The sequence below is a fragment of the Sylvia atricapilla genome, chromosome 30 (assembly GCF_009819655.1).
Source record: "Sylvia atricapilla isolate bSylAtr1 chromosome 30, bSylAtr1.pri, whole genome shotgun sequence".
Classification (NCBI taxonomy): domain Eukaryota; kingdom Metazoa; phylum Chordata; class Aves; order Passeriformes; family Sylviidae; genus Sylvia; species Sylvia atricapilla.
Genome location: NC_089169.1, coordinates 891410 through 914487, shown reverse-complemented (window position 1 = coordinate 914487; position 23078 = coordinate 891410). Strand labels below are relative to the sequence as shown.

The 23078-nt window shown below is 58.4% G+C and overlaps 3 protein-coding genes across 7 annotated transcripts; 1 reads left to right on the top strand and 2 right to left on the bottom strand.

Moving 5' to 3' along the window:
• Positions 1 to 1431: 1431 nt before the first annotated feature.
• On the bottom strand, positions 1432 to 7525 carry LOC136372953 (death-associated protein kinase 2-like). 3 transcript variants are annotated; one of them, XM_066337852.1, is made up of 13 exons: positions 6695 to 6908; positions 5092 to 5162; positions 4494 to 4597; positions 4042 to 4263; positions 3818 to 3956; positions 3542 to 3671; positions 3322 to 3370; positions 3189 to 3215; positions 2919 to 3071; positions 2514 to 2559; positions 2337 to 2426; positions 2081 to 2164; positions 1432 to 1746 (listed from the first exon to the last, which is right to left on the bottom strand). In XM_066337852.1, the coding sequence occupies exons 1-13, from the start codon at positions 6891 to 6893 to the stop codon at positions 1666 to 1668; spliced, it is 1395 nt and encodes a 464-aa protein (XP_066193949.1). In that variant the 5' UTR covers positions 6894 to 6908; the 3' UTR covers positions 1432 to 1665. The 3 variants fall into 3 exon arrangements, with proteins under 3 accessions (XP_066193949.1, XP_066193950.1, XP_066193948.1); XM_066337853.1 differs by lacking the exon at positions 6695 to 6908 and adding an exon at positions 7281 to 7525 and having other exon boundaries at positions 2081 to 2426; XM_066337851.1 differs by having other exon boundaries at positions 2081 to 2426.
• A 2058-nt stretch (positions 7526 to 9583) lies between these two features.
• Positions 9584 to 13097, top strand: SH2D2A (SH2 domain containing 2A). The gene is made up of 7 exons (XM_066337854.1): positions 9584 to 9777; positions 9948 to 10123; positions 10240 to 10329; positions 10410 to 10581; positions 10793 to 10936; positions 11054 to 11572; positions 12031 to 13097. The coding sequence occupies exons 1-7, from the start codon at positions 9634 to 9636 to the stop codon at positions 12151 to 12153; spliced, it is 1368 nt and encodes a 455-aa protein (XP_066193951.1). The 5' UTR covers positions 9584 to 9633; the 3' UTR covers positions 12154 to 13097.
• PRCC (proline rich mitotic checkpoint control factor) lies at positions 13080 to 22117 on the bottom strand. 3 transcript variants are annotated; one of them, XR_010745552.1, is made up of 8 exons: positions 20800 to 22110; positions 18637 to 18684; positions 17656 to 18234; positions 16623 to 16718; positions 15453 to 15596; positions 15063 to 15128; positions 14069 to 14563; positions 13080 to 13487 (listed from the first exon to the last, which is right to left on the bottom strand). XR_010745552.1 is itself a non-coding variant. In XM_066337849.1 (7 exons), exons 1-7 carry the CDS (start codon positions 21748 to 21750, stop codon positions 14477 to 14479), a joined length of 1971 nt encoding a protein of 656 aa, XP_066193946.1. In that variant the 5' UTR covers positions 21751 to 22110; the 3' UTR covers positions 13080 to 14476. The 3 variants fall into 3 exon arrangements, 2 of the variants coding, with proteins under 2 accessions (XP_066193946.1, XP_066193947.1); XM_066337849.1 differs by having other exon boundaries at positions 13080 to 14563; XM_066337850.1 differs by lacking the exon at positions 13080 to 13487 and having other exon boundaries at positions 14489 to 14658; positions 20800 to 22117.
• Positions 22118 to 23078: the final 961 nt, after the last annotated feature.

Below are 23078 nucleotides of genomic sequence, written 5' to 3'. Positions count from 1 at the left end.
GCCTGTCACTGGGAGCCCTGTCACCTCCCTGAGGGGACAGGAGGGTCCTTCTGTCCTCCTGTGGGACCAGCTGTGAGTGCAGCACCAATGCCGAGGTTACAGCCCCCACTGCCACCATCACCTCCCTGACCTTGCCTCTAAGGGGAGAGGATCCCCCGTGCCCCTGAGCGGACAGACAGAGGACAGAGGTCCCAGGTGGGAGCAAGAACAGTGACATGTGTCCTTTGGGCAGCTCTCGGATGCTTCATCTGCTTCTGCCATTGCTCCCATCCCCCAGCACAGCCCCTCGGTGACTGGGGAAACTGAGGCACGGGTAGCAGGGAGAGGAGAAGGCAGGACAAATGACAGACCCTCCTCGTACCCCCGGCTGTCCCCTGTTGTGTCCACGGGACCCAGGATCCACAGCCGCCCCCTCCCCACTATGGCACCCCCACCCCAACTATTCCCACCCCAGCAGCTGTGCGGGGAGCAGCACTCCCGACTCCTGTGACAATTTTCCGCCATCCCGGTGGGGCTGAGGAACCGATGTTCCCATCTCTGACCAAGCCCCCCACTACACTCCCCATCCCAGCAATAAAGGGGTCCAACCCTCTGCTCCTCATGCCCAAAACGGGGGATCTGCAGCATGGGGGTACTGTCAGGGGGCAAACTGACACAGGGAACACTCCAAGAGCTTTGCCTCAGGGTTTTTCTCTCGCAGACCCCCCGAGCACAGGCATCACCAGGCAGCCCCCGCCCCAGAACTGCCCCAACAAGAGCTCCCCAGCCCGCTCTCTGCCTGCTCCCAAGCACTTACTTTCGGAAGGAGCCCACACGAGGGGCAGTGGGAGGTGGCCAAGGAGCAGCAGCATCACTCCCAGCGCCCTCGGTCCCATCCTCGAGTGGGACGCCCTGGTCCCCGGCGCCGTCCCACCTCGGGCTCTGCTGCAGCGTGTCGGGTGCCGCTCGCCGTGTCCGGGGAACGCCGGGACAGGGGGGGCCCCCACGGACCCCTGCGGCCCCTTCACTTTTGTTTTCGGCTGCCGCACACAAAATATTTAGCCTGACAACTGTCAGGGCCAGGGCCAGGGCATGTTTGGGAAATAGAGAGGGGGAAAACAGGGCGGCCCCCCCGCGCAGGAGTGGGTGGGAAGGAAGAAGAGCTGCCTCCTGCCTCAGTTTCCTCAGTCACAGCAGGAGGATCCAAGTTGCTCTGGTAGGGGGACGCCAGGAAATCAGCCAGCAACTCATGGAGACCTCCCGGAGCAGCACAGAAGGGACACCTTAAAGGTCACTTTGCCTCACAGGGTGAATCTGGGGTGCCAAGAGCCCACGGCTTTGGGGTCCCCACAGAAGAGCCGCTCTACAGTGAGGGAGGACGCTGCGGGCAGTCGGCACCTGCCTGGCTGTGACGAGCCATCCTTAAGGGGAAGTACAAGCAGAAGAAGAGGGTAGAGGAGGAGGTGACATTTATTTTTCTCATTAGGACAAAGCAGGGAGGAGGGTCCCAGCCCTGGGGCAGCAAAACCTGGGGGCAGGAGTGGGGTGCTGATGGCCCAGCGACCCTTCAACACCATGGAACTGGGAGCACTGGGGGCTGGACAGTGCCCCTGCCCCCTTGGATGGGGTGATGGGGGGACCCCCAAGGCTCTTCTTGCAGGGGTCCTGTCTTTTTTTTGGAGGAGCTCAGGAGCAGCTACTTCTCCTCTGGCGCAGCAGAGCAGTGTGGGTGCTTCTCTCCTCCTCTTGGTCACTCTCACAGCAGCGCTGGTGGCACAGGGACGCTGCAGGGCAGGGACAGGGCTTCCCCCGGAGAGAGAACCCCACCAGAGAAGAGGGCACCCCAGGCGGGGACAACCCTCATCGCACAGCCGCTGCACAGCACCCCACCCTATTCCATGTCCCTATCTCTGGCCAAGCCCCCACCACACTTCCCTCATCTCATCCCAACAACAGGGGGGTCCCACTCTTTGTCTCCTCCACCAGAGAACGGGGGTCTGCAGCGTAGAGAGGACTGCCATGGGGAGAAACTGAGACAGCCCCCAAATCCCTTCTCTCCCCAGCCCATGCTGGGTGGGATCTGGGGCTCCTGGGGGCTCACCAGCTCCTCGTCCTCCTTCCTGAGGTCGCAGAGCAGCCGTGTGTGGCACAGCCGGTTGCAGGCAGACACGGTGTTGTAGGAGAGCTGGGGGACAGCAAGGGAGGGGGTCCGAGGTGGGGGTCCCTCCCCGGCTCTGCTCCCCCCACCACAGCACTACAGCCATCTCTGAGATGGAGCCAGCCTTGGGATGGAGCCCAGCCTGAGCTCCCCAGGGGACTCGGGGGTGATGGGACCCCACGGCCGGGCACTCGTTCACCTTCCACTTCCTCCGGGCATTGAACTTGCGGAAGTTTCTCATGTTGATGGAGGAACGGCTCCGGCTCAGTGCCTGTTTCCTGCTCAGGGGCTGCGGGGGCAAGGACACGGCACTGTCACTGTGTCCCCACCCCACACACAGGGGGTCTGGCAGCCACCCCCTGCCTGTGCCTCTCACCTTGATCCAGGGGTGGACCAGGCACTCAGCTGCCGTCATTCGCTGCCTGCGGCACAGAGGGAGGCACTGGGGGTCCGGGCCCCACACATCCACCATGGGGAGGGGGAGATGGGGATGGTGCTGGCAGGGACAGAGAAGGGAACCAGGTGGAAGTGGACATGATGGGGATGGAGATGTGGATGAGATGAAGATGGAAATTGAGGTGGGATGGAGGTAGGGATGGGGATGGGGATGGAAAGAGAGATGGGGATGATGCAGGTAGGCGTGGGGATGAAGATGAGGTTGGGGACAGGGTAGAATGGAGATGGGGATGAGGAAGATGGGGATGTTAGAGGTGGAGATAACCAAGGTGGAAGTGGGGGTAATGATGGGAAGGAGATGGAAGTGCTGAGGATGAGGCCTCACTCTGGCTCTTTCACCAGCAGCTGGCGGATGAAGTCCTTGGCCATCTCAGAGGTCTGGCTGAAGCAGCGCTCCTCAAACTCATAGGCACCAGCCACAACATTGGACAGAGTCTCAGCATCTGTCTCACCCTGGAAGGGGGACAGGCCACTGAGCCTGTGGGGACACAACAGAGCTACTGAGTCCAGGACAGCACCAGCTCAGCCACCTCAGCACCCACAGTCCTTGTGCCTCAGTTTCCCCCAGCCACAGGGAGCATTGCCCCATACTCACAGAATGTAGGTGATGACTCCGATGCTCCTGAAAGGCAGAGGTGGAGGTCAGTCCCCCCGTGCCCTGTGGCACCCAGGGGGGTCCTTCCCCACCCACCAGCTCAGCCTGTTGTCCCCAGCTCCTGACTCCTCACCACATGTCCGTCGCGGGGCTCAGTGGCTCATAATTTATCACTTCAGGAGCTGGGGACAAACAGAGCCAGGGTGGGATATTAGAGGAACAGCACCATCCTGCCACCTCCCTCCCTGCATGCCTGGGGGTCCTGTCCCCAGCCCTTGCTGTGGCCCCCCAGAGCAGCCCAGCTGCACCCCCAGAGCAGTGCAGGGACCCCCAGGGATGTGCCAGCCCTGTACCAATGTACTGGGGCGTCCCACAGAGGCTCTTGAAAGTGATGCCATCCTCCAGCTGCTGGGCCAGCCCAAAGTCAATGATCTTGATCCGGGGCTTGGAGACGTCCTTCTCCTGCAGCATGATGTTCTCGGGCTGTGGGAACAGGGCCGGGCACAGCGGGATGATGGAGGGGTTTCAGCAGCACCCTGGGAAGCTGAGAAGAATGGGACCAGGGCTCTGGAGATGCCTGGCAGCCCTTGGATCCTCAGGGAGTGAGGATGGGAGGTCCCCATGGGCACCTTAAGGTCGAAGTGAGCGATCAGGCGGGCATGCAGATATTCCACCCCACACAGGATCTGCCCCAGGAACTCGATGGCCTCCTCCTCTGACAGCATCTCCTTCTCCGCAATGAAGTCAAAGAGTTCCCCACCACAAATCCTGCGCAGGGTGGGGACAGGGGAGCTCGGCCACCTCCAAGGCACGGCACAAAAAGGCAGTCCCCCCACACCAGGACGCCACTCACAGCTCCAGGATGAGCACCACCTCAGCTCTGCTGGTGAAGAGGTCGTGGAGCCGCATGATGTTGGGATGGTCAAGCTGGCGGAGGATGGCGACTTCCCGCTCCACCTGTGCCTGCTCCAGCCCCCGGCCGCTGCCCCGGCGCCGTCGCAGCTTCACGAACTTGGCGGCGTAGAAGGTGCCGGTGCTGAGCTCACGGCAGAGCCTCACCACGCCAAAGTGACCACTGCAGCAAGAGCTGGGCTGGGGCACAGCTGGGCTGGCCTCACGCCAGGGGAAGAACCCAGAAATCCGGGCACCCCGGGGGCTCTGGTGGAGATGGGATCCCCACCTGCAGCCCACTGAATCTGCCTGGATCCCTGCCTGCCCTGAGTTCACCTGCCTGCAACCTGCTCACGTGTGGTGGGTCTCACTCACCTGCCCAGATCCCACTTACCTGCCTGGATTCCTGCTCACCTGCCCAGCTTCTCCAGCAGCTCATACATTTCCTCCACATTGCCTGGGCTTGGGGTGGCTGCCAGGCCCTCAGTCCCCACGTCCTCCTTGGGCTCAGCCACATCCTGTGGGGCAGCACCGGGACCTGGCTCAGCCCCTGCCCACGGCTGTGCCATACCTGAGGGTGCAGGGACCCCCATCCCCTGGAGCGCCAGAACCTTCCAGCACACTCAGAATTCCACACTGGGAATTCCCCAGTGCCCAGGACTGCATCTGAGCTCAGTCCCTCCCCAGTTCTTCCAGTTCACACTAAATTCTTCAGCACTTGAAAACTTGGAGACTTTCATCCTTTGATAAGGACCTGCAGGAGCTGCTCAGGGGCTGTGGAAATGGGGCAGGAGCAGGAAGAGAGGGGGTCACAGCAGTCTCCCTCTCCCTCACTGTGCTAGGGGTGCAAAATGCAGAGAAAACACAACATTTGGGTTCTATTTTTTTTTTTTTTTTAAAGGCAGATTAATAGCAGATGAAAGCAGCACTGTGAGCTTGGCCATGAGAGCCCTGCCCAGTCACTCCCAGCCCCCTGGCAGTGTCCCACCCCACGCCCACAGCCGTGACTCACCTGGGGGCTGTCAGGGGCACTCCTTGGCCCCTCCTCAGCTGGGACCTCTGCCTGGCCACCCTCGGCCATCCCTGCAAAGACAAGAAGGCCCAGGGTGAGGGGTGCATTGGGTCTGCACTGCACGTCCTGCTAGCGGGGGGAACAGGGGTGGCTTCAGTGAGAAGCTGCAGGAAGCCTCCCCCATGTCCAAGAGAGCCAATGCCACTGGCTCTGGGCTGGACCTGCCTCTGGCCAAGGCCGAGCCCAGCAGTGACGGTGGCCGTGCCTCGGGATAACAGAGTTAAGAAGGGAGAAAAGTGATTGTGCAGAATCAGTTGTGGCCAGAAAAATGTGTGAGAGCAACAGAGACCAAGGTCAGGGAGGAAGGAGGGGCTCTGGGCACCAGAGTGGAGACTCCCTGGCAGCCCGTGGGGGTCCCCAGGGAGCAGAGATCCCCCTGCAGGAGCCCCCAGCCGAGCAGGGGATGCCTGAAGGGGGCTGTGTGCCCCTGGGAAGCCCCCACTAGAGCATCTCCCGAGGCACTGAGCCCGGGCAAGGAAGGGCCCCAGCCTGGAGCAGCCGGGAGGGACTCCCGCTGGAGAAGTTCCTGGAGAAGGGTCTCCCATGGAAGGCAGGGACCCCACCTTGGCGGAGCAGGGCAAGGACTGCCACTGCCCTGGCTGAGCAGCATCAGAAACAACCTGTGCTGAACTGCCCGGGGCCTCATTCCCATCTCCCCATGCTGCTGGAGGGACGAGGGAGAGCCTGAGGAGAGAGGGATGGTGGGGAAGATGTTTCTAAGGTTTTACTTTTCATTATCCTGCTCTGATTTGATTAGTAATAAATGCAATTAATTCCCCCAATTTGAGTCTGTTTTGCCCATGACATTGATGGGTGAGTGGTGCCTCCCTGCCCTTATCCCCACCCAGGAGCCCTTTGTTCTACTCCCTGTCCAGGTGAGGAGGGCAGTGACAGAGTGGCACCTGGCATGGAGCCCCCCACAGAGGGCTGAGGGGTTTTGGAGGGGACAAGCGTCTGCCTACGTCTGGCAGAGTCCCCCCAGCTCGTTGCACTGAGATGGGGACGTGTCTCATACTCGGCAGCTCCAAACCACAAACCTGCCTCTCTCAGCTCACTCAGAGCAGGCCAACACCAGACCCAACCCCCCTGTGCCTCAGTTTCCCCAGCTGTACAATGGGGGGGTGGTCCAGAACAGGGGCAGTGGGAGCAGTAGCTCTGCAGAGAACTGCAGGGGTTTTTGCTCTGAGCCCTGGTGTTGGAGCCACCTCAATGTCCCCAGTTCTGTGTCCCCAGGAGTAGGTGGTTTCCTGGGCTAGGATTAGGCTGTGGGGTCCAAGGCCACCAGGAAAGAGATGGGGATGGCAATATTGGCCCTTTCCCAGGAAACACCAGGGGCATTCCAGAGGGATTTGAGCCCTCCAGGGACAGCCCCTGAGGATGGAGGCTCATCACAGTGGCTGGACACTGTTCTGGCCCCATGGGGCTGCGCTGCACCAAACAGGGGCTGGGACCTTTTCTGTCCCCCACTGAAGCCCTAAAGGACAATCAGTGGCCCCATTCCCACTCAGTCTCTCCCACTCCCAGTTCGGCTGTGCCCCCTTACCTTCCCTGAGCCTTCCTCCACATCCAGCAGTGCTTCTCCCTCCCTCTGCAGGCAGCCAGCACAGGAGACTGCCCACTGGGACTGTCCCCAGGCCCCCGGGCTGGTGGAGGCACCCTGCCTGGCACGGCTGGCCCCTGGCACCGGCCGGGTACGTGCACGGGGGCGGCTGCAGCTGAAGCCAGCCAACATCCCCGGGCATGTGACGTGTCCGTGGGGGGACAGTGTGTCTGTTTGTCCCCTGGGGATGGACGCAAGCAGCTGATTCCCACGTGCCTTGCCAGACACACGCTCGCGCTGGGATGCTTTTGAAAGGAGGGAAACTTCCACGGGTAGCCTCAGGCCCCAGTGGAAACTGCTGAATTCCTGTGCAGAACTGGACCTGTGTGGGCTGTGAGGGGCAGAATGTCCTGTCCCACCACACCCCACAGCCACTCACCAGGAAAACGAGCCTGGTCTCAGCACTGGCTGCCAGAAAATGAGCTCCCAGGTTACCATCCAACTTCCAAAAAGCCCCACTGGACCCCCAAAGCCCCAAACCAAGACAGCCCTTGAGCCTGGCATGTCATGGGGACCTGGGACCCCTCACCTCCAGCTTCAGCCTTCCTCCAGCAGTCCTGGCAGTGCCAGGCTCTGCCTCACAGTCGCAGCATTCCTGGGGAGCTGGAGCAGGATCCAGCCACAGCAGCACAGGACAAGAAAAGCTCCGCGTTCCTCCTCCTGTGGGCTCTTGGTAAGACCCCCAGCTGTGAAGAGGGGCCAAAAAAGGCCTTTTAGGGACAGTTCCTGGTGGTTCCAGCCTCAGCTGCTTGAGGAGTGGTCGGGACAGAGTGGGATGAGCCGTGTCAGACAATGCCCCTCTCACCGAGGTTCCCCCCTTCCGAAGCGCCGGTGAAGGTTGCAAACAGGAAGCCTCGCTGACACCGCGAGGGGAAACGTGTGAGGCTGTGAAGGTTCTGGGGAGGGACGGGTTTCTTTAGGTGGAGGGAGACGGGTCTGGCACTGCTCTGCGTGCTGGGGGCTGCTGGGGGGCACCGTCACCAGCCCAGGGTTTGTGGAGCCACTGCACGGCTCATCCATCCCTGTTCCCGGTGGGATGGATGAGCCGGACCCAGCCCTAATCCTTGTCCTAGCTCCCAATCCATGCAAGCCCTGGGACACAGCTGGGTTGGCACCACTCTCGCCCGGGGTCCAGCTGGAGCCTGGCACCACCCGGGGTGAGGGTGGCAGCAGAGGCGCAGCGTTGGCAGCTCGGCTGCTGTTCCCTCTGGCTCTGGCACCCGGAGTGTGAGGAAGCCGAATGGTGCTGGATTACACCGTGCTGGGACTGAATCCTGCCTCAAGGTGTGAACCTGTTCCCCCTGAGCTCTGCTGTCCCCACCGAGCTCTGCTGTCCCCGTGCTCAGCAGTGGCAGGTCCCAGGATGCAGACAGGAGGGACAAAGACACCTTTGCAGGCTTGGATGTGCTGGTGGCCAGGTGGCCAGAGTCCTCTGCCAGCCCCAGCCCAGCCTGTCCTGAGGCTGCCGGTGTCATCTGGATGTCACCCCACGGCCACCATGCCACCTTCCTGTGACGTCTCCCCATCACATGAAGGTTCTTGCAGCTTTGGTTGCTGCTTCCTGCCTGTCGCAGGCAGCCGAGGCAGAGCACAGGCAGCGCAGAGGTGCTGTCCCACCCTGCCCAGCCCCTGCCACTGCCCACGGCATCGCCCGGCCGCAGACAGCCAGGGCCAGCGTGGCCCAGCAGAGGTAGGAGCGTGGGCTGGGGGCTGGGTTTGGAATTGCAGCAAGACCAAGGAGTGAACCTGAGCAGGGGCCGCTGGACAGGGCAGTGCCGGGCAGTGCAGGGACGTTCCCCCTGCTCAAAGGCAGGACAAAGGACAGGACAATGATGGGGTGAAGAGAGAGAGATTGGGGTCCCCTGCCCCCACCAGCCCTTCCAGCCAGATCTTATCCTCTCCAAAGGGGGAAGTCTAGCCCGGAAATGTCTCACGGAGCAAAGTTTTCAGCTCATTTCAAGACTGATCTGACTCGTTCCCACCTCAGGAGTGCAGGGTTTCAAATCCCTCCGAACTGCCCCACCGAGGCCAAGGTGCTGGGATGAGGAGTAGGGATGAACCCACCATCGCTGCCCAGCAGCCCCAGCCAGCTGGGGGATGCACAGCACGCTGGGGACAGTGGCACTGTCCCCAGCAGCCTGGCCATGCCTGGGCACAACCTGACCTGAATTCTCCTCCTCAGCACTCCCCGAGCTGGGTTACTGCAGTTCGGGATATTTTCTTTCTCTTTGTCCACACCTTCCTCGTCTTCCCTTGCCTGCTGGGGCACAGGGCCAGGCTGGGCACTACCATGGGTTAAAGGTGGAGCTGAGGTAGCTTCCTGGTGGCTAGATCCCCACTCAGATAAGCCTCCACTGACCCCTCTGACTCAGCTTTGCCTGCCAGATCCTAACAGCCGCAGCATCTTCCACCTCCTCGAGCATCTGCTGGGGATTAACGTTGTTTTGCTGGGTGTTGGCAGCTCAGGGTCAAGCTCAAGGTCCCTCAGGAGCTGCTCAGCCCCTCCCTCCCGTACCCAGGGCTGATTTAACACATCAGAGACTTCAGAGGGGCTGGAGGATTCACATACTTTCTCCTCAGCTCCACCCTTGGAGATAGTGATCTATCTCCAAGGCTTTTCTCCTCTGGAGTCCCAAGGACACTGTCTCTTCTCACCATGCAGGTGCAGGGTGGTCTCCCTGGGGAGGATCAGGGTGATGAGCCTGAGCTTAGGGAGCACAAGGTGAAGGTGATGCTTACCCAGGCTGTTGGTGGGAGCAGGGCCTGTGGGGGTGTCTTGGAGCCCCTCTGACTGCCCAGTGCTCTACAGGCAGTGAGGGACCCCAAAGGAGGCCTCCCTGCCCTGAGCCTTTTTCTCCACATTCCCTGGGACAGGGGACCCCATGGATGATGACCGTCCCCTCTTCACCACCTTCAAGCCCTTTGGTGAGGACAACAAAGCCAGAGCCAGGCCAGCACCCAACACAACCCCCATCCAGCCCCAGGGGGCAGAGCTGCCGCTGGGACACCAGGACAGACATGGCAGGGTAGGACACAGGGCCGGGAGGGTGGACATGAGCCCTGCTCACCCTCCCAGCCCTCCCACGCTCTCAGGGCCCACGTCCTCACAGGCTGCACTGGGAGCCCCACGCAGGGAGCGGAACGTCCTTGGCACATGTCCTCACCTGAGCTCCTGGTGCTGTCCCCTTCCTTCCAGGTCCCTCCAGGTTTCTGGTCACCTCCAGCAGCCCAGTCCCTGCCTGAAGGGGACCCGTGGCCAGAGCGGGTGGCCCTGCGTGCCCGGACGAGGCTGTGGTTTGAGCAGACACAAGCGCAGAGGTTGGGGCCTGAGGGGAAGCTCCCGACGTGGTTCCACGGCTTCATCAGCCGGAGGTGAGCGAGGGGGAGGCCAAGGCGGGGAACAGTGGCCCCACCCCGGGCTCCTAAACAGGGATCCCTGGAGCACGTGAAGGGGATGAGGTTGAATGGCTCAGCGTCCCTTCCCGCAGGGAGGCAGAGGAGCTGCTGCAGGATCAACCCCTGGGCTGCTTTCTGGTCCGCTTCAGTGAGAGCACCATCGGCTTTGTCCTGTCCTACAGGTGAGGGACCCCTCCGAGGGGAGGGGACAAGCTCGGTCCCCTCCTGGCTGCTGTGCCCATCCCATCCCCTCTCGTGTCAGGGGCAGGGATCGCTGCCGGCACTTTGTCCTGGACCAGCTGTCAGACGGGCGATACGTGATCCTGGGGGAGCGCAGGGCCCACGCCGAGCTGGCCGAGCTGCTGCAGCACCACGCCACGGTCCCCGTCACGCCGTACCAGGAGGTCCTCACCGTGGCCCTGCCGTGCGGACGGGTGAGGTCCCGGCCCCTGAGACCCTCTGCCTCATTCCGGCTGCACGGACAGGGTGATCTTCCCAAAGCCAAGGGAAATCCAAGCATCACGAAAGCTGGGGATGGAACCTGGACCCTGGCTATGAGGAGCAAGGAGCCAGCCCACGGCCAGCACCCGGCTGGCTCTGTCCTGATCACGCACCCATCCCGACATCTCTCTGCTCTCCCTGCAGAAAGACGAGCCCCGAGGACGGACACAGCCCCCGGCTGGCAGTGATGCTGCTCATTGCCCACTGAAGGAAGCACCAGCAGAGCTCTCGGAGTACAGCTCTGTGTCCCTGGCGACCCTCAGAGCCCAGGGCGGCTCCTCCAGCCAGGTAACCGGCCAGAGGGAGCGGCGGGACCTTCCCTCGGCGCGTACAGGTCTCACCAGGCGGGGGGACGCAGTTCACAGCCACCACGGCCCCACCTCAGTCCTGTGCCATCTCTCGCAGGCTCCCAGCGCCCCGCCGTCGCTCCCTCCCAAGGCCAGCTCCCGGGCCGCGGCTCAGGGCCGCCTCTCCAGCGGCGGGGCAGCGCCCGAGGCTCCCTATGCCCAGGTGCGCAAAGAACCCGCCCGCCCCGACACCCCCGAGGCCAAGTACCAGCAGCTCATGTGTTTCCACGTCTACGCCGAGCCCCACGAGGACATCGCCCCCAGCCCCTCCACCCACTGCGAGCCCTCGGAGCGCATCCCCGAGGAGCCCATCCCCTTCTATGCCATGGGCCGGGGCCGGAGCTCCCGCGCCAGCCCCGAGGAGAACATCTACTCCGAGGTGGCACTGGCCCGGCAGGATCTGCCTGCTCGGCTCCCCATGGCACCCCAAAACACCTTCTCCACTCTGCCTCCCAAGCCCCGGCCCCACCGCCGGCTCTTTCGCAGCGTTTCCAGCCAGGACTGCAAGAGGAAGCAGCTCTCGGCAGCTCCCGGCACGGACAGAACCGACAGAGGAGCTTCCAGCACAGGCACAGAGGTGGGTCCCCCATTGCTCTAGAGCTCAGTCCCAACACGAGTGAGGCGTCCCAGAGCCGGAGGGGTCAGGGTTTGCTCCACACCAGGAGCACAGGGAGAAGCATGGAAACCTGGAATGGTTCCTGTTGGAAAGAAGCCCATCCCATTCCACCCCTGCCATGGGCAGGGACACCTTCCACCATCCCAGGTTGCTCCAAGCCTTGTCCAACCTGGCATTGAGCACTTCAGGGGATGGAGCAGCCACAGCTTCTCTGGGCACCCCGTGCCAGGGCCTCACCACCCTCTCAGGGAAGAACTCCTTCCCAATATCCCATCTAACCTTGCCCTCTGGCAGTGCAAAGTCATCCCCCCTTGTCCTGTCGCTCAAGATCCTTGCAAAAAATGGGCTGGGAGGGTGAAAGACCAGCTCTGTGCTGTTTCCTGGCTCTCAAATCCACCCTCTCCCTGAGAATTCCCTAGGTCATTCTGAACCCTGCAGTGGAGTTGGATGACCCCGTGTACAGCCAGAGCACACACAGGGACCAGGAAACCACGGCCACAGCCGAGAACGTGTATGAGCAGCTGCCTGGGGACTGCCCCTAAGCCACCTGCACAGGTGGGCTCAGGACAGGACCTGGCTCCCGGGCAGGAGGAACCTCAGCCTCCAGCTCACTGCAGGAAGCCCCTGACCCTGGGAAGAGGGATCCAAGGCTGCTCTTGGGCCCAGTTTGCAATGCCAATCTGCTCCATGGGGAGCCCCTGCTCTTCCAGCTTCCCAACCCTGTTGGACAGTGCAGGGAGGAGCAGGGTTACCTTTCCTGGGAACACATTCCAAGGGACTTCTGTTAATAAAGTGAGGAGGAAAAGGCTGTTATAGGAAAAACAGGGACAAGTTTGGTACAGTTGGTGCATCCAGTTGGATATTAAATTGGGCAGAAACTGGAGGGATGCTGCAGCCAGGGCTATGCTGAACCTCCTCAGCCTGGAGCCAGCACTCCAAGCCCTGCCTGCTTCCTCAGGCACAAAACTTGGGATGACACCACTGTGCCAGGGCTGCCCCATGGGGCATAAATCCTGGCTGGAACAGCGTCAGTGGTGCTGGGCAGTGTCAGTGGTGCTCACAGCTCAACAGGAACAGGGAGCCAGGATGGCCAAAGCCCTGCCTCAGAAGGAAAAGGAGGGCTGGGGCCATCATTGGCTGTGTGATCTCTGGGAAAGTTCACTTCTGACTTTTCACAAACCTGAATTTTGTTGCTCTTTAAAAGGTTGAAAGTGGAACACAAGCCCTTGGAACTTCCCTCAGTGCTAAACCCGAGCCATTACCCCAAAGGGAAATGGAAAGGGGAACCTGGCAGTTCCAGCCACCACACAGGCTGTGCTCCACACTGCAAACTCCTGGGGCCAAGAGGGTACCTGGATGAGGATCTGAGCCCCTGGTGATGGAAACAGGGCTGGGTGGGTTCATTTAGAAGTATATTCCTTTACCAGCTCTCTTCTGGGAGCACTTCACTGTACATACAAGATATGAATAAATTACTCAACAGTAACTTTATTCTGATAATTCAAATACTCAAAACAGGCTCTGCAAAGTACTAAATATACAGGGAGCTAAACTAAAAACGAGATTAGTTTAAAATGTTCTAAGAAAAGACTTCAGTCATGGGGGTTTGCCTGTTTTTAAGAGGTAACGTGGGAGAAAAAATACCTCTTGGGAGTTGTTCTTACCAGAATAATAAATATCGGCCTTTTGAGCTGTGGTTGCAACAAATAAAACCCAGAATGGTGGGAATATAAGTTCAATAACCAGGCCAGCTCTCTGCTCCCTTCGGCATCACACGCTTTGGTGAACAATAAAGTGATGCCACAGAGATTTGGATCCATGGATTGGGCCAGCAGAGCTGCACAGGATTTGCAGTCACATCACCTTGACAGAATTCCTTAAATAAAAAAAAAGAGGTTTAATTTGAAGAAGTTGGCGCTGGGCAGTCTCCTTTTCCCAGCCAGGAGGGTAAAGTCAACACTTAATTGAAACGAAATTGATACAAACAAGCTGGGGGGAAAAAAGTACAGTCGGCAGCTCTCCTCTGTCTGCCCAGAGGAAAGAGCAGAGCTCACTCCCAGCCACACATAGGACACTGGGATGCTCAAGTTTGATGAGTCTGAGAATAGCAAGGGTCAGGACAGTAGGCCTTGGGTTGGGGGAGGAGGAAAGAGGAGGAAAAGGAAGGACAATATACATGCACACATGGCTCAGGGTATCCCAAAGCCCTGAGTGTGCTGGGCAGAAGAACCTCCCTTCCAGGTGTGGCACTTCCCCTGGCACAGGCTCTGACCAGCACAGGGGTGTCCCCTCAGCTCAGCTCAGAGCAAAGACACCAAGTTAAAAACCAGGACATCAAAATCATCATCATGAGAAGAGTGCTGGTGCAGCCCAGACACGAGGAAACAGCTGTGAGGACATCTTAAAGGAAAGGACAAAATAAAAATTCCAAAGCCAGGCTTGCTCTTAAGAACTCACCGTGTTTTAGAAAGGAAAATGACACTCTCAATGTCCAAGAGAGGAGCAAAGTGGGAACTGGGAGTTTATTGAGCCTCTGCTGAAGGGTCTGGCATCAGCAGGCACAGTCTGTTCCCTCAGGACAGGAGCTGGAGCCTCACAACCAGCACATTCCCTGCGGTGCCTTGGGACCGTCCTTGGCTAATCGGAACCTTCCACATTATCATTTACAGTGAGGGAGGGGAAGGATTACAGGTGGAGTTTCAGGACCAGCTTGCAATGACCCTTCTTCCTGCCAGGCCAGGGAGTGCAATGTCCTCCCTCCCACCGAGCAGCCCCATCCTGGGGCCTGGCTGATCTCCCAGAGACCAGGAGACACTGGACACAGCAGGTCACCCGGGACGCCAGCCAAAAAGCAGGACAGATGTGTCAGAATCCGTATTTGGCTTGAGTCTGCCGTCTGCTGAGCTTGTTTTCAGACCATGTGTTTTTCAGTTCCAGTTCCCTCTCCTTGGCCTGCAGAGATGGAGAGGATGCTGTTACCCTCCATGTTTCAGTGACTCAGCAGCATTCCGGCCTCCTCCAGCCCTGCTCACGTGGATTATGGAGCCCTTCAGCCAGAAGCCTCGTTACAGGAGTTAGCACAATCATCCTGACAGAGGCCTGGATTAATTGGGATGCACAGGCATTTCATTCATGCTGAAAAGCAGCTTCTCGTGGGGATGGGCTCAGCAGCTGTTTGCCAGCCCCAGGCTGGAATCCAGAACAGGATCCCAGGGCCTCTGAGCATGCAGGAAAGGCAAAGCAAAGCTGAAAGCTCAGGACTGGGACCCCCTCAGGGGCAGGACTCACCCCTGGCCCCACTGGGTCTCACCAGGATTCAGGGGGTTCTCGGGGACAGCCCCTGGTCCCCAGCTGCTGGAGGAGCAGCTCCACCACTCCAGCCTTGTGTTGCCAAGACCAAACCCTGCAATTCTGCCTGGATCAGCTCATACACCACGGGGAGGCCACTCACCTGATGGATCAGGTACGTGATCTGGTGTTTTCTCCTTTGCTGTCCTGTGGGCTGATCTCCTTTTTTCTGGAAAGGAGAAAGAGGTGAAGTGTTAAGCCTGGAGAGGTGCTTCCCTGGACAGCAAACCAAGACAAGGGCCTGCACACAGCCATCCCAAGCAGCATTTGTTCCCTATTAAACTGCAGATTCCTTCGGCTGAAGCACTTCCTGGCTGGCCCCTGCCACCCACACACCGTGTTCTGAGGAACTCTACTTTGTCTCTCACATGTCATTCTTTACCAAGTCCCTGCTCCCCTCCCTGGGACTTGCCCAGCATCCAACACAGCTCCACCTGGAGCTGATCTGGGCACTGAGCAAGGCTCCAACCTCAGCCCTCACCCTCCACCCCACCTTGCTGAATGACTTCATGGTCTTCTCCTCTGTCAAAGATTTGGTCAGCCACTGCTGGGCCCCGCTCAGCTGGTCGTCACCTTTGATGTCCACAAAGTTGATCTCTTCCCTCCCACGATTCCTCTTGCCTTGCAGACGCTTGAACTGAAGGAAGAACAGAAGGATTGGAATTACACCCAACGCTGACCTGACACAAGGCACAACAACAGTTTTCTACACAGGGTTTTGATCTTTTGGAGAATTTCAGCTTGCTATGCATCTGAGTATCTAAAACTACTTAGCATGAAGGTCATCATCTCATTTTCCTGTGCACAAAACAGCATTTACTCCTGCTCCCAGGCTCGCTCAGGAGACCCTTGGAGTCCTGAGTCTCTCATTTTAAGAGCCACTGAAGAACCTCAAGTTCTGCTGCCAGCACATTCACCTGGTCTGCACCAGGCACAGTGTAGCCACAAGACAAGGGCAGTGCCCATCCCCTGAGCTGGCACTGCTGAGGCACCTCCAGTCCTAGGGTCAGTTTGGGCTCCTCATGAAAAGAGATTGAGGAGCTGGAGCGTGTCCAGAGAAGCAGACAGAGCTGGGGAAGGGGCTGGAGCACCAGGAGGGACCTTCTCTGCACAGTTCCCTGACACGAGGGTGCAGCCAGTGGGGGGTTGGGCTCTGCTCCCAGAGAACAAGGGACAGGACAAGAGAAAATGGCCTCAAGTTGTGCCAGGGGAGGATTAGGTTGGATGCAGGGAAAATTCCTACACCCAGAGGGTTGTGCAGCCCTGGCACAGGCTGCCCAAGGCAGTGGTGATGTCCCCACCCCCAGAAGGATTTTAAAGCCTTGTGGATGTGGCACCTGGGGGCATGGTTTAGTGGCGGCCTTGGCAGTGCTGGGGAATGGTTGCACCTGATGTTCTTGGAGCCTTTTCCAACCTCAACAATTGATTCTATTCTGTACTTATCAGGCCTGCAGGCCCAGCTGGAGCAGGAGCCCAGCAGACTGTGGGAGGGACTCCACACGTGTCCAGAACACAGCACAAGGCCCCCTGGAAAAAGCACCCAGCCCAAGCCACTGGAAACACAGACTGTGCTGGGGACAGGACCGTGGCTGCCAAGCAGGTCCTGTGTTCTGGCAGAGCTCAAAGCCAAATTCCACGGGGGGACAGACAATGAAGTGCCAACCGCTTCGTCGTCGATGAAGGAGGAGTCGGTATTTGTCTCCTGTGGCGGGGCCTGGGCTGCTTCCACCTCTGGATAGTACCCGCTGCTGTAGTAATCCTGGCAGGGAAAGGGAAACCAGTTTGTCATCAGAGCAATCCTGGAGTGGCACTAAGCCAGGGACTACCCCATGGCTGATTCCATCAGAGGAACAAACCATAAACACTTCGAGGGACTTTTCACAGGAGCCTGGAGTAATAGGACAAGGGGAAATGGCTTCCTGCTGCCTGGGGGCAGGGTTACATGGGATATTGGGAAGGAGATTTTCCCTGGGAAGGTGGTGAGGCCCTGGCACGGGGTGCCCAGAGGAGCTGTGGCTGCTCCATCCCTTGAAGTGCCCAGTGTCGGGTTGGAAAGGGCTTGGAGCAACCTGGGATGGTGGAAGGTGTCCCTGCCCATGGCAGGGGGCAGAACTGTATGGGCTTTAAGTTCCCTTCTAACCCAAACCAGTCTGGGATTCTATGAATTATCAGAAGCAACGTGGGCTCAGACATCACCTCCAGTGAGCCCTGATTCTGCACCTGCACATCCAGGGCATTTTCACAGGAGTGCAGCTGTCAAACATCTGTCCAGCAAAGAACATCTGGAGCTCTCACGTCATAGGAATCTCCTTGTGCCCAGTGCTGTGGCTCCCTGCCCCAGATACCTTGGGCTGGATTCCCTGCCCCATGTCCCAGGTAACTCACATAAACTGGATTACCTGCCCTGTGTCCCAAGTAGCTCCCAAGGGCTGCATTTCCTGCCCTGTGTCCCAGGCAGCTCACAAAGGCTGGATTCCTTGCCCCATGTCCCAGGCAGCTCTCATGGGCGAGATTCCCTGCCCTGTGTACTATGCAGTTCACACGGACCAGATTCCCTGCCCCATGTCCCAACTAGCTCCCAAAGGCTGCATTTCCTGCCCTGCATCCCAGGCAGCTCACAAAGGCTGGATTTCCAGTAGCAGCCAGTAACTCACTTGGTAACTAACCCTCACTTCACCTCCAGCCAGTGAACCCACCTGGTAGTAGCCCCCGGGCTCGCCGTAGGCGGAGGGGAACTGGCCATAGGGGTGGCTGCCATAGTCCTCGCCAGGTTTGGGTGCCCAGCTGTGCTGAGCTCCGCTGGAGCCCGCGCCCGTCTTGAACTCCAGAGGGGCGTTAGCGGCCGCGTCCTGGAACTGGGGCTCCGGCTCTGTCCCGGGCGGAGGGTCCTCCGACCCCCCCGTGCCAGGGTACAGGTAGGGCTCGGTGCCTGCGGCGCTGGGCTCGCTCCTGTCGGACAAGGAGAAGTAGTTCTCTGGCTGCACCTCCTCGTCGCTGTCCTCCTCCTCCTGGGTGATCTGTTTGGTTACCTGCAGCGCCGCGCTCTTAGCCGCGGCTTTGATGGCCGACGGGGACGGAGTTGTGGGCACGGCCGGCTTGGGCACCAGTTTGGCTTTGGAGGAAGAGCTTGGGGCTTTGGGAGGCTTGGAGTCGGAGGCGTTTTCTCCTGCTTTCCTCGAGAAAGCGTAGGGCAGGAGTAAGCGATTGGTCTCTTTCACTGTCATGTTTTTGGGCTGAGGAAGCAAAGCGGACAAGCCGGAGCCCTCGCTACGTCCCTGGTGAAATCCATGCAGGATGAACGCAGCACAGAAAGAAAAGAGTGAGATTATTCATTTTTCCTGATTTCCTGCCAATTATCCCCCCAATTCTAGCACTTCTTGTGGGTCTCCTGCTGCTTGGCCACTCTGAATACACTGCAAAAAAGCCCAGGGGGATTTTGAAGGGAAATGTGGTATTCGCAAATACCTTCCCAATTCCCAAATTAATGCGTCTTTTTTCCAAGTTTAGAATTGGTGAAATTGCCCCCCAAAAAAAGGACTTGAAAACCCACATGATTTCAGGAATAGCTCTGAAGCCACAAAGTAATCAGAGTGGATGATTTACACAAGCCCAAGTCTGGTCACAGTCAAACACTTTTCCCCATGACAACTGTTTAACCAAATGCCCCTGTTATTTACCTGCAGAGTATTTTTTTTCTTTGCTGGTTCATCTTCCTCTGAATCTGACTGAGAGAGAAAACCAGAGCTCAGCACAACCCGAGACGTTAAACTAAAAAAATTATGTTAATAAATCTCAGGAAAATAAACCCAAAGGGAGAAAAGAACTGCAGGTGCATAGCAACAGGTCAGGGCTCTCCTTCAGAGGGATGGACAACAGAGTTACTGGAGGGAAAGCACAAACCACACAAAGGGTGTAAAGTTCACTGCAGAGATACAGAGAACTGTTCCAAATAGTGCCAAAATTGCTAAATACCCATTAAAATTTGAGTGGAAAGCCTGATTGGCATCAGAAAAGGCCCTAAGTATCTTCATAATTTCACGGCTCCTCAGAGAACTTAGAAGAGGCAACAGGGATTGAGGGCTTGAGTCAGTTTACCTCCAAATCATAAACCAGGAAAAGACAAGGAATGTGCATAAATGAAGAGCGTTAGGAGTGACTGTAAACTCACCCGTTGGTTTGGGAGAGAGGAGACACTGCAACTGTCCTGGAGCATCTCCAGGGCATGAACTACAGCGATGGGAGGGATTTTAAGGAGAGAGAGGGAGCAACTGAGGACATCAGACACAGACCAAGGAGCTCCAAGAATCCTAAATGGAAACTGCTCAGACCAGCTCTAGTTTAAGGTACTTTTTGTTCCTTCAACATTCATTTGCTCAACACTGACAAGCTACAGAAAGTGTGGTCAGGGTCCACACAGCAGAGCACAGAGAGGGGTAAAGCAGGAACAAATCCCTGCTCATTCCATCTGTCTGGAATCACATCACACTGCTGCAAGCAAGTAAGTGAAAAGTGGCTGTGAGGGACTGGGATATCCCTCACCTCTCTGTCCCAAAGGTTGAAACTCCAGAGCTCTGGGTTTTGAATTTGCCACACTGGGATGGTTATTGGGAGCAAGGTGGTTCAGGAAGGGGTGGGAACCTGTGTCCTGTCCCCCTCTTCCCGTTATCCCCTCCCCAGACTCTTCCAGCAAAGCAACAACACTGACTTCATCTGGGCTCTCCCAAAGTACTGCCAGGCCGCTGTTAATGGACACTGTTTATAAATCCTTCCTCAAGCCACCTGTCCCCATGGAAATGACCTCAAGCTTCCAGTTCAGCTCTTCCTACAGCCACAGGCTCTCCTGTCACACCAAAACCAGTGACATGACCATCACCTCCACGTGACAACAGGCCAGGTTGGGCCAACCTGGTCTAGTGGAAGGTGAACCTGCCTGTGGACAGTGTGGAACAGGACAACTTTTAAGGATCTCTTCCAAACCAAACCACTCCAGGATTCCAGGTGCTGATTTAGATGAGATATTAGGAAAAAAAAATTCTGTGAGGGTGGTGAGGCCCTGGCAGAGGGTGCCCAGAGAAGCTGTGGCTGCCCCATCCCTGGAAGTGTCCAAGGCCAGGTTGGACAGGGCTTGGAGCAGCCTGGGATAGTGGAAGGTGTCAGGGGACATGGCAGGGGAGTGCAATAAGATGAGCATTTAGGTCCTTTCCAACCCAAACCATTCCATGATGTTATGACAGTGCTGTCCCAGAGGAAGTGAGCAGTGGGGAGAGGATGAAACCTCATCAGTAGGGATCCCGACTTAAAAAACAGGTGGACAGGGACCTCTCTTTCCCTGCTGTCACTGACTGCAAGGCACAGTTATTACAAAAACAAACCAAACCAAACCAACAAACAAAACAAAACAAAAAAACCCACCACAAAAACAAAACCACCACAACCCACAAAATGAGAAGGAAATGGTCACCTAAAAGTTTAAAAGACGCTTGAAGCCTTTAGACAAATAAGCAATAAACTGATTGAAAAATCTATCACCTGCACAGCAGACGAAAGACTTTTTTGGGCTACAACGCCCTGGAGCTCCACATCCTCAACTCGTGAACTCCAAGAATAAAGAAGGGTGCAGATAATCTGGGTTTGGCTGCATTATGATTATAAATAAGGTTTCTATATCAGTTTAATTCTGCAAAGCGCTTTAGGATTAGGGCAGGCAGCCAGGACAAATCTCCCCGCGGATGACACAACAATAGATCCCGGTACCTCGGTGTGAGAGAACGAGGGAAGAGACCCGCGGGGGAGAGCTTCACCCGCGAAGGGCTCAAACAGGGGGTTTGTTCCATACTCACATCCCCCTTGTGCAGCTCAGGCGCCGCGATCCGCACCGGCTCCGTCCTCTTCTTTGGCTTGGGGAGGCCCAAACCCGCCCCGGGGGAGGCAGCGGGGGGCGGGCTGAGGGGGGAGGCGGCGGTGGCCGCGTTCCTGGGGGGCGGCAGGAGGAGCCCCCTCGGCCGAGGGGAGTCCGCGGCCCCGTCCCCGCTGGCGGCCGCCTCGGGGGGGCTCTCGGCCCCGGCCTGGTTCGGCGGGGCGCTGCCGAAGCGGCTCACAGTGGGCAGGGGGCCCGTGAGGAACGACGGGGGCACGGCGGAGGCTCTGGGCGGGGGCAGCGCGGCGAAAAGCCCCCGGGACGAAGGCTGCTCGGCTGCGGCTGGGGGAGAATCGGCGGTTTCCTCCTCCTCGCCCGCAGGCTCCTCCGCGTCGCTGTCCTCCTCGCTGCTGGCGTAGGCCACGAGGGACATGGCCCCGGGGAGGGCGGCCCTTCGCGGGCAACAACCGCTACGCGAGGCCGGGGATCCACCCTCCGCGCTAGGCCGCACCACCGCCGCGCTTTCAGCGCCCGCAGCGGGGAGGAAGGGGCGGGCGGAGGCGAGGCTACGCCGCCATGGCGGCCCCTCCCCGTGCGGCGGCGGGGCCGCGGAGCGAGGCAAAGCGACGGCGGCGGCTCCGCGCTCCCGGTAATGGCTGCCGGCAGCGCCCCGCTGTCCGCGCTGCAGCGACGCCAGACTACAACTCCCGGCGTGCCCCGCAAGCAACGCTGGGGCCCGCCTCCCCGTGGGCCCCGCCGCGGGGCACCATGGGAAATGTAGTCTGTGGTGCCACGCGGCGGGAGCCCCGGGCGGGACCGGGACAAGGCCCGGGCACAGCGGGCCTGCGGGAAGGGCCCTGGGGACGGAGCGGGACGGGGACAAGGATGAAGACGAGGACGGCCCAACCCAACCCCGACAGGCCACTCGAGTCATTGCCAAACCGAGCCCTGAGCTGGGACTGTGGCTCCCGGTGTGTCCCTGGTGTGTGTGTCCCCGGTTCCCGGTGCACCGTCACTGTGGGACACGGAGTGGCGGTCTGCAAGGGCTCTCCCTGCCTTCCATCCTTCATCCTGGGGGAGTCTGGGGTGGAATCAGTGCTGTGAGCCCCTGTGGAAGCTGCTGGACTGGGATGCAGGACCCTGTTTATCCCCCTGGTGCTTTGCTGATTTTCGGTTTGACGCCTCTGACCTCCTTCTGGGTCGTTCTGGCCTTGATAAGCAATGAGCTCAGCTCGAATTTGGGTCCCCAACATCCAGGGAAGCGATTTGCAGAGCTGCTGTGAAGTACCAGCACAAGTAATTAAAGCAAAATGGAGATAAATGAGTGTCTCCTGAACCCTCTGTCATTTGGACCGGTGTGAAATCCAGCCAACGTGCCCTGTCCCACCTCTCCTGGCCTGTTCTGGAGGGCTGAGGAGTGTTAAAAATACAGTATTAAAAATAGGCATTGAGGCCTTGGGGAGCGGGAGGGACAGGCATGGGAGGATTCCAGGAGCTGGGACACACGAGTTACGTTTTCCCCCACTCCTTACACGGCTGTGACCTGTGAGGGCAAAGCAGAGCCATCCCAGCACAAGGACACTGAGGAGGAGGAGGAGGAGGAGGAAGGTGTCCCTATGGCCACAGGACCGGTATGGCTCATGGAAAGTCCCATCTGTACAAGCCTCTCTTCAGGAACCCTTCTCCCTGAGAATGAGAGTTCCATATCCACCAGAAACAGCAAGACTTTGTCTTTGTAGTGACACACACGAGAGCAGCCACTGGAAGAGTGAATCCCTATCACAGGGGCTGAACCCCAAAGTGTGACAAAGCTTTCACAGCTCCACTAAACTGCTCTACAAATCCAAAGGAAACCAAAATGGAGATGGGGATGTTTGTGGATCAGGCCCAGCGTTACTGTCACTTCCCCAGCACAGTACCCCTTGCACTCAGAATCATAATTTGGGCTGGAGCCATAAAGATCATCCTGGGGATGGTTGGGATCTTCGTGGCAGATTTTTTTCACTCCTTCCTAAGTGTCCAGGTTTGTACATTTTTAGGATTTAGGAAAGGGGAATGGCTGATTCCCTGAGAAGCACAGAGCGGTTCAACCACCTCAAGCTCTAATATGAGGCAGTCCTCATCCTCTGCTGAGGAAAGTCAACAAGGAGTCTGGCAGGGAGAGGAGGGACCCAGTTTAAACAAGGTCTGGCTCCTGCTGTGGAGAAACAGGGAGGAATCCTTGTTTTGCTCAGCCTTTGTCCATTTTTCCATTGCAGGTGG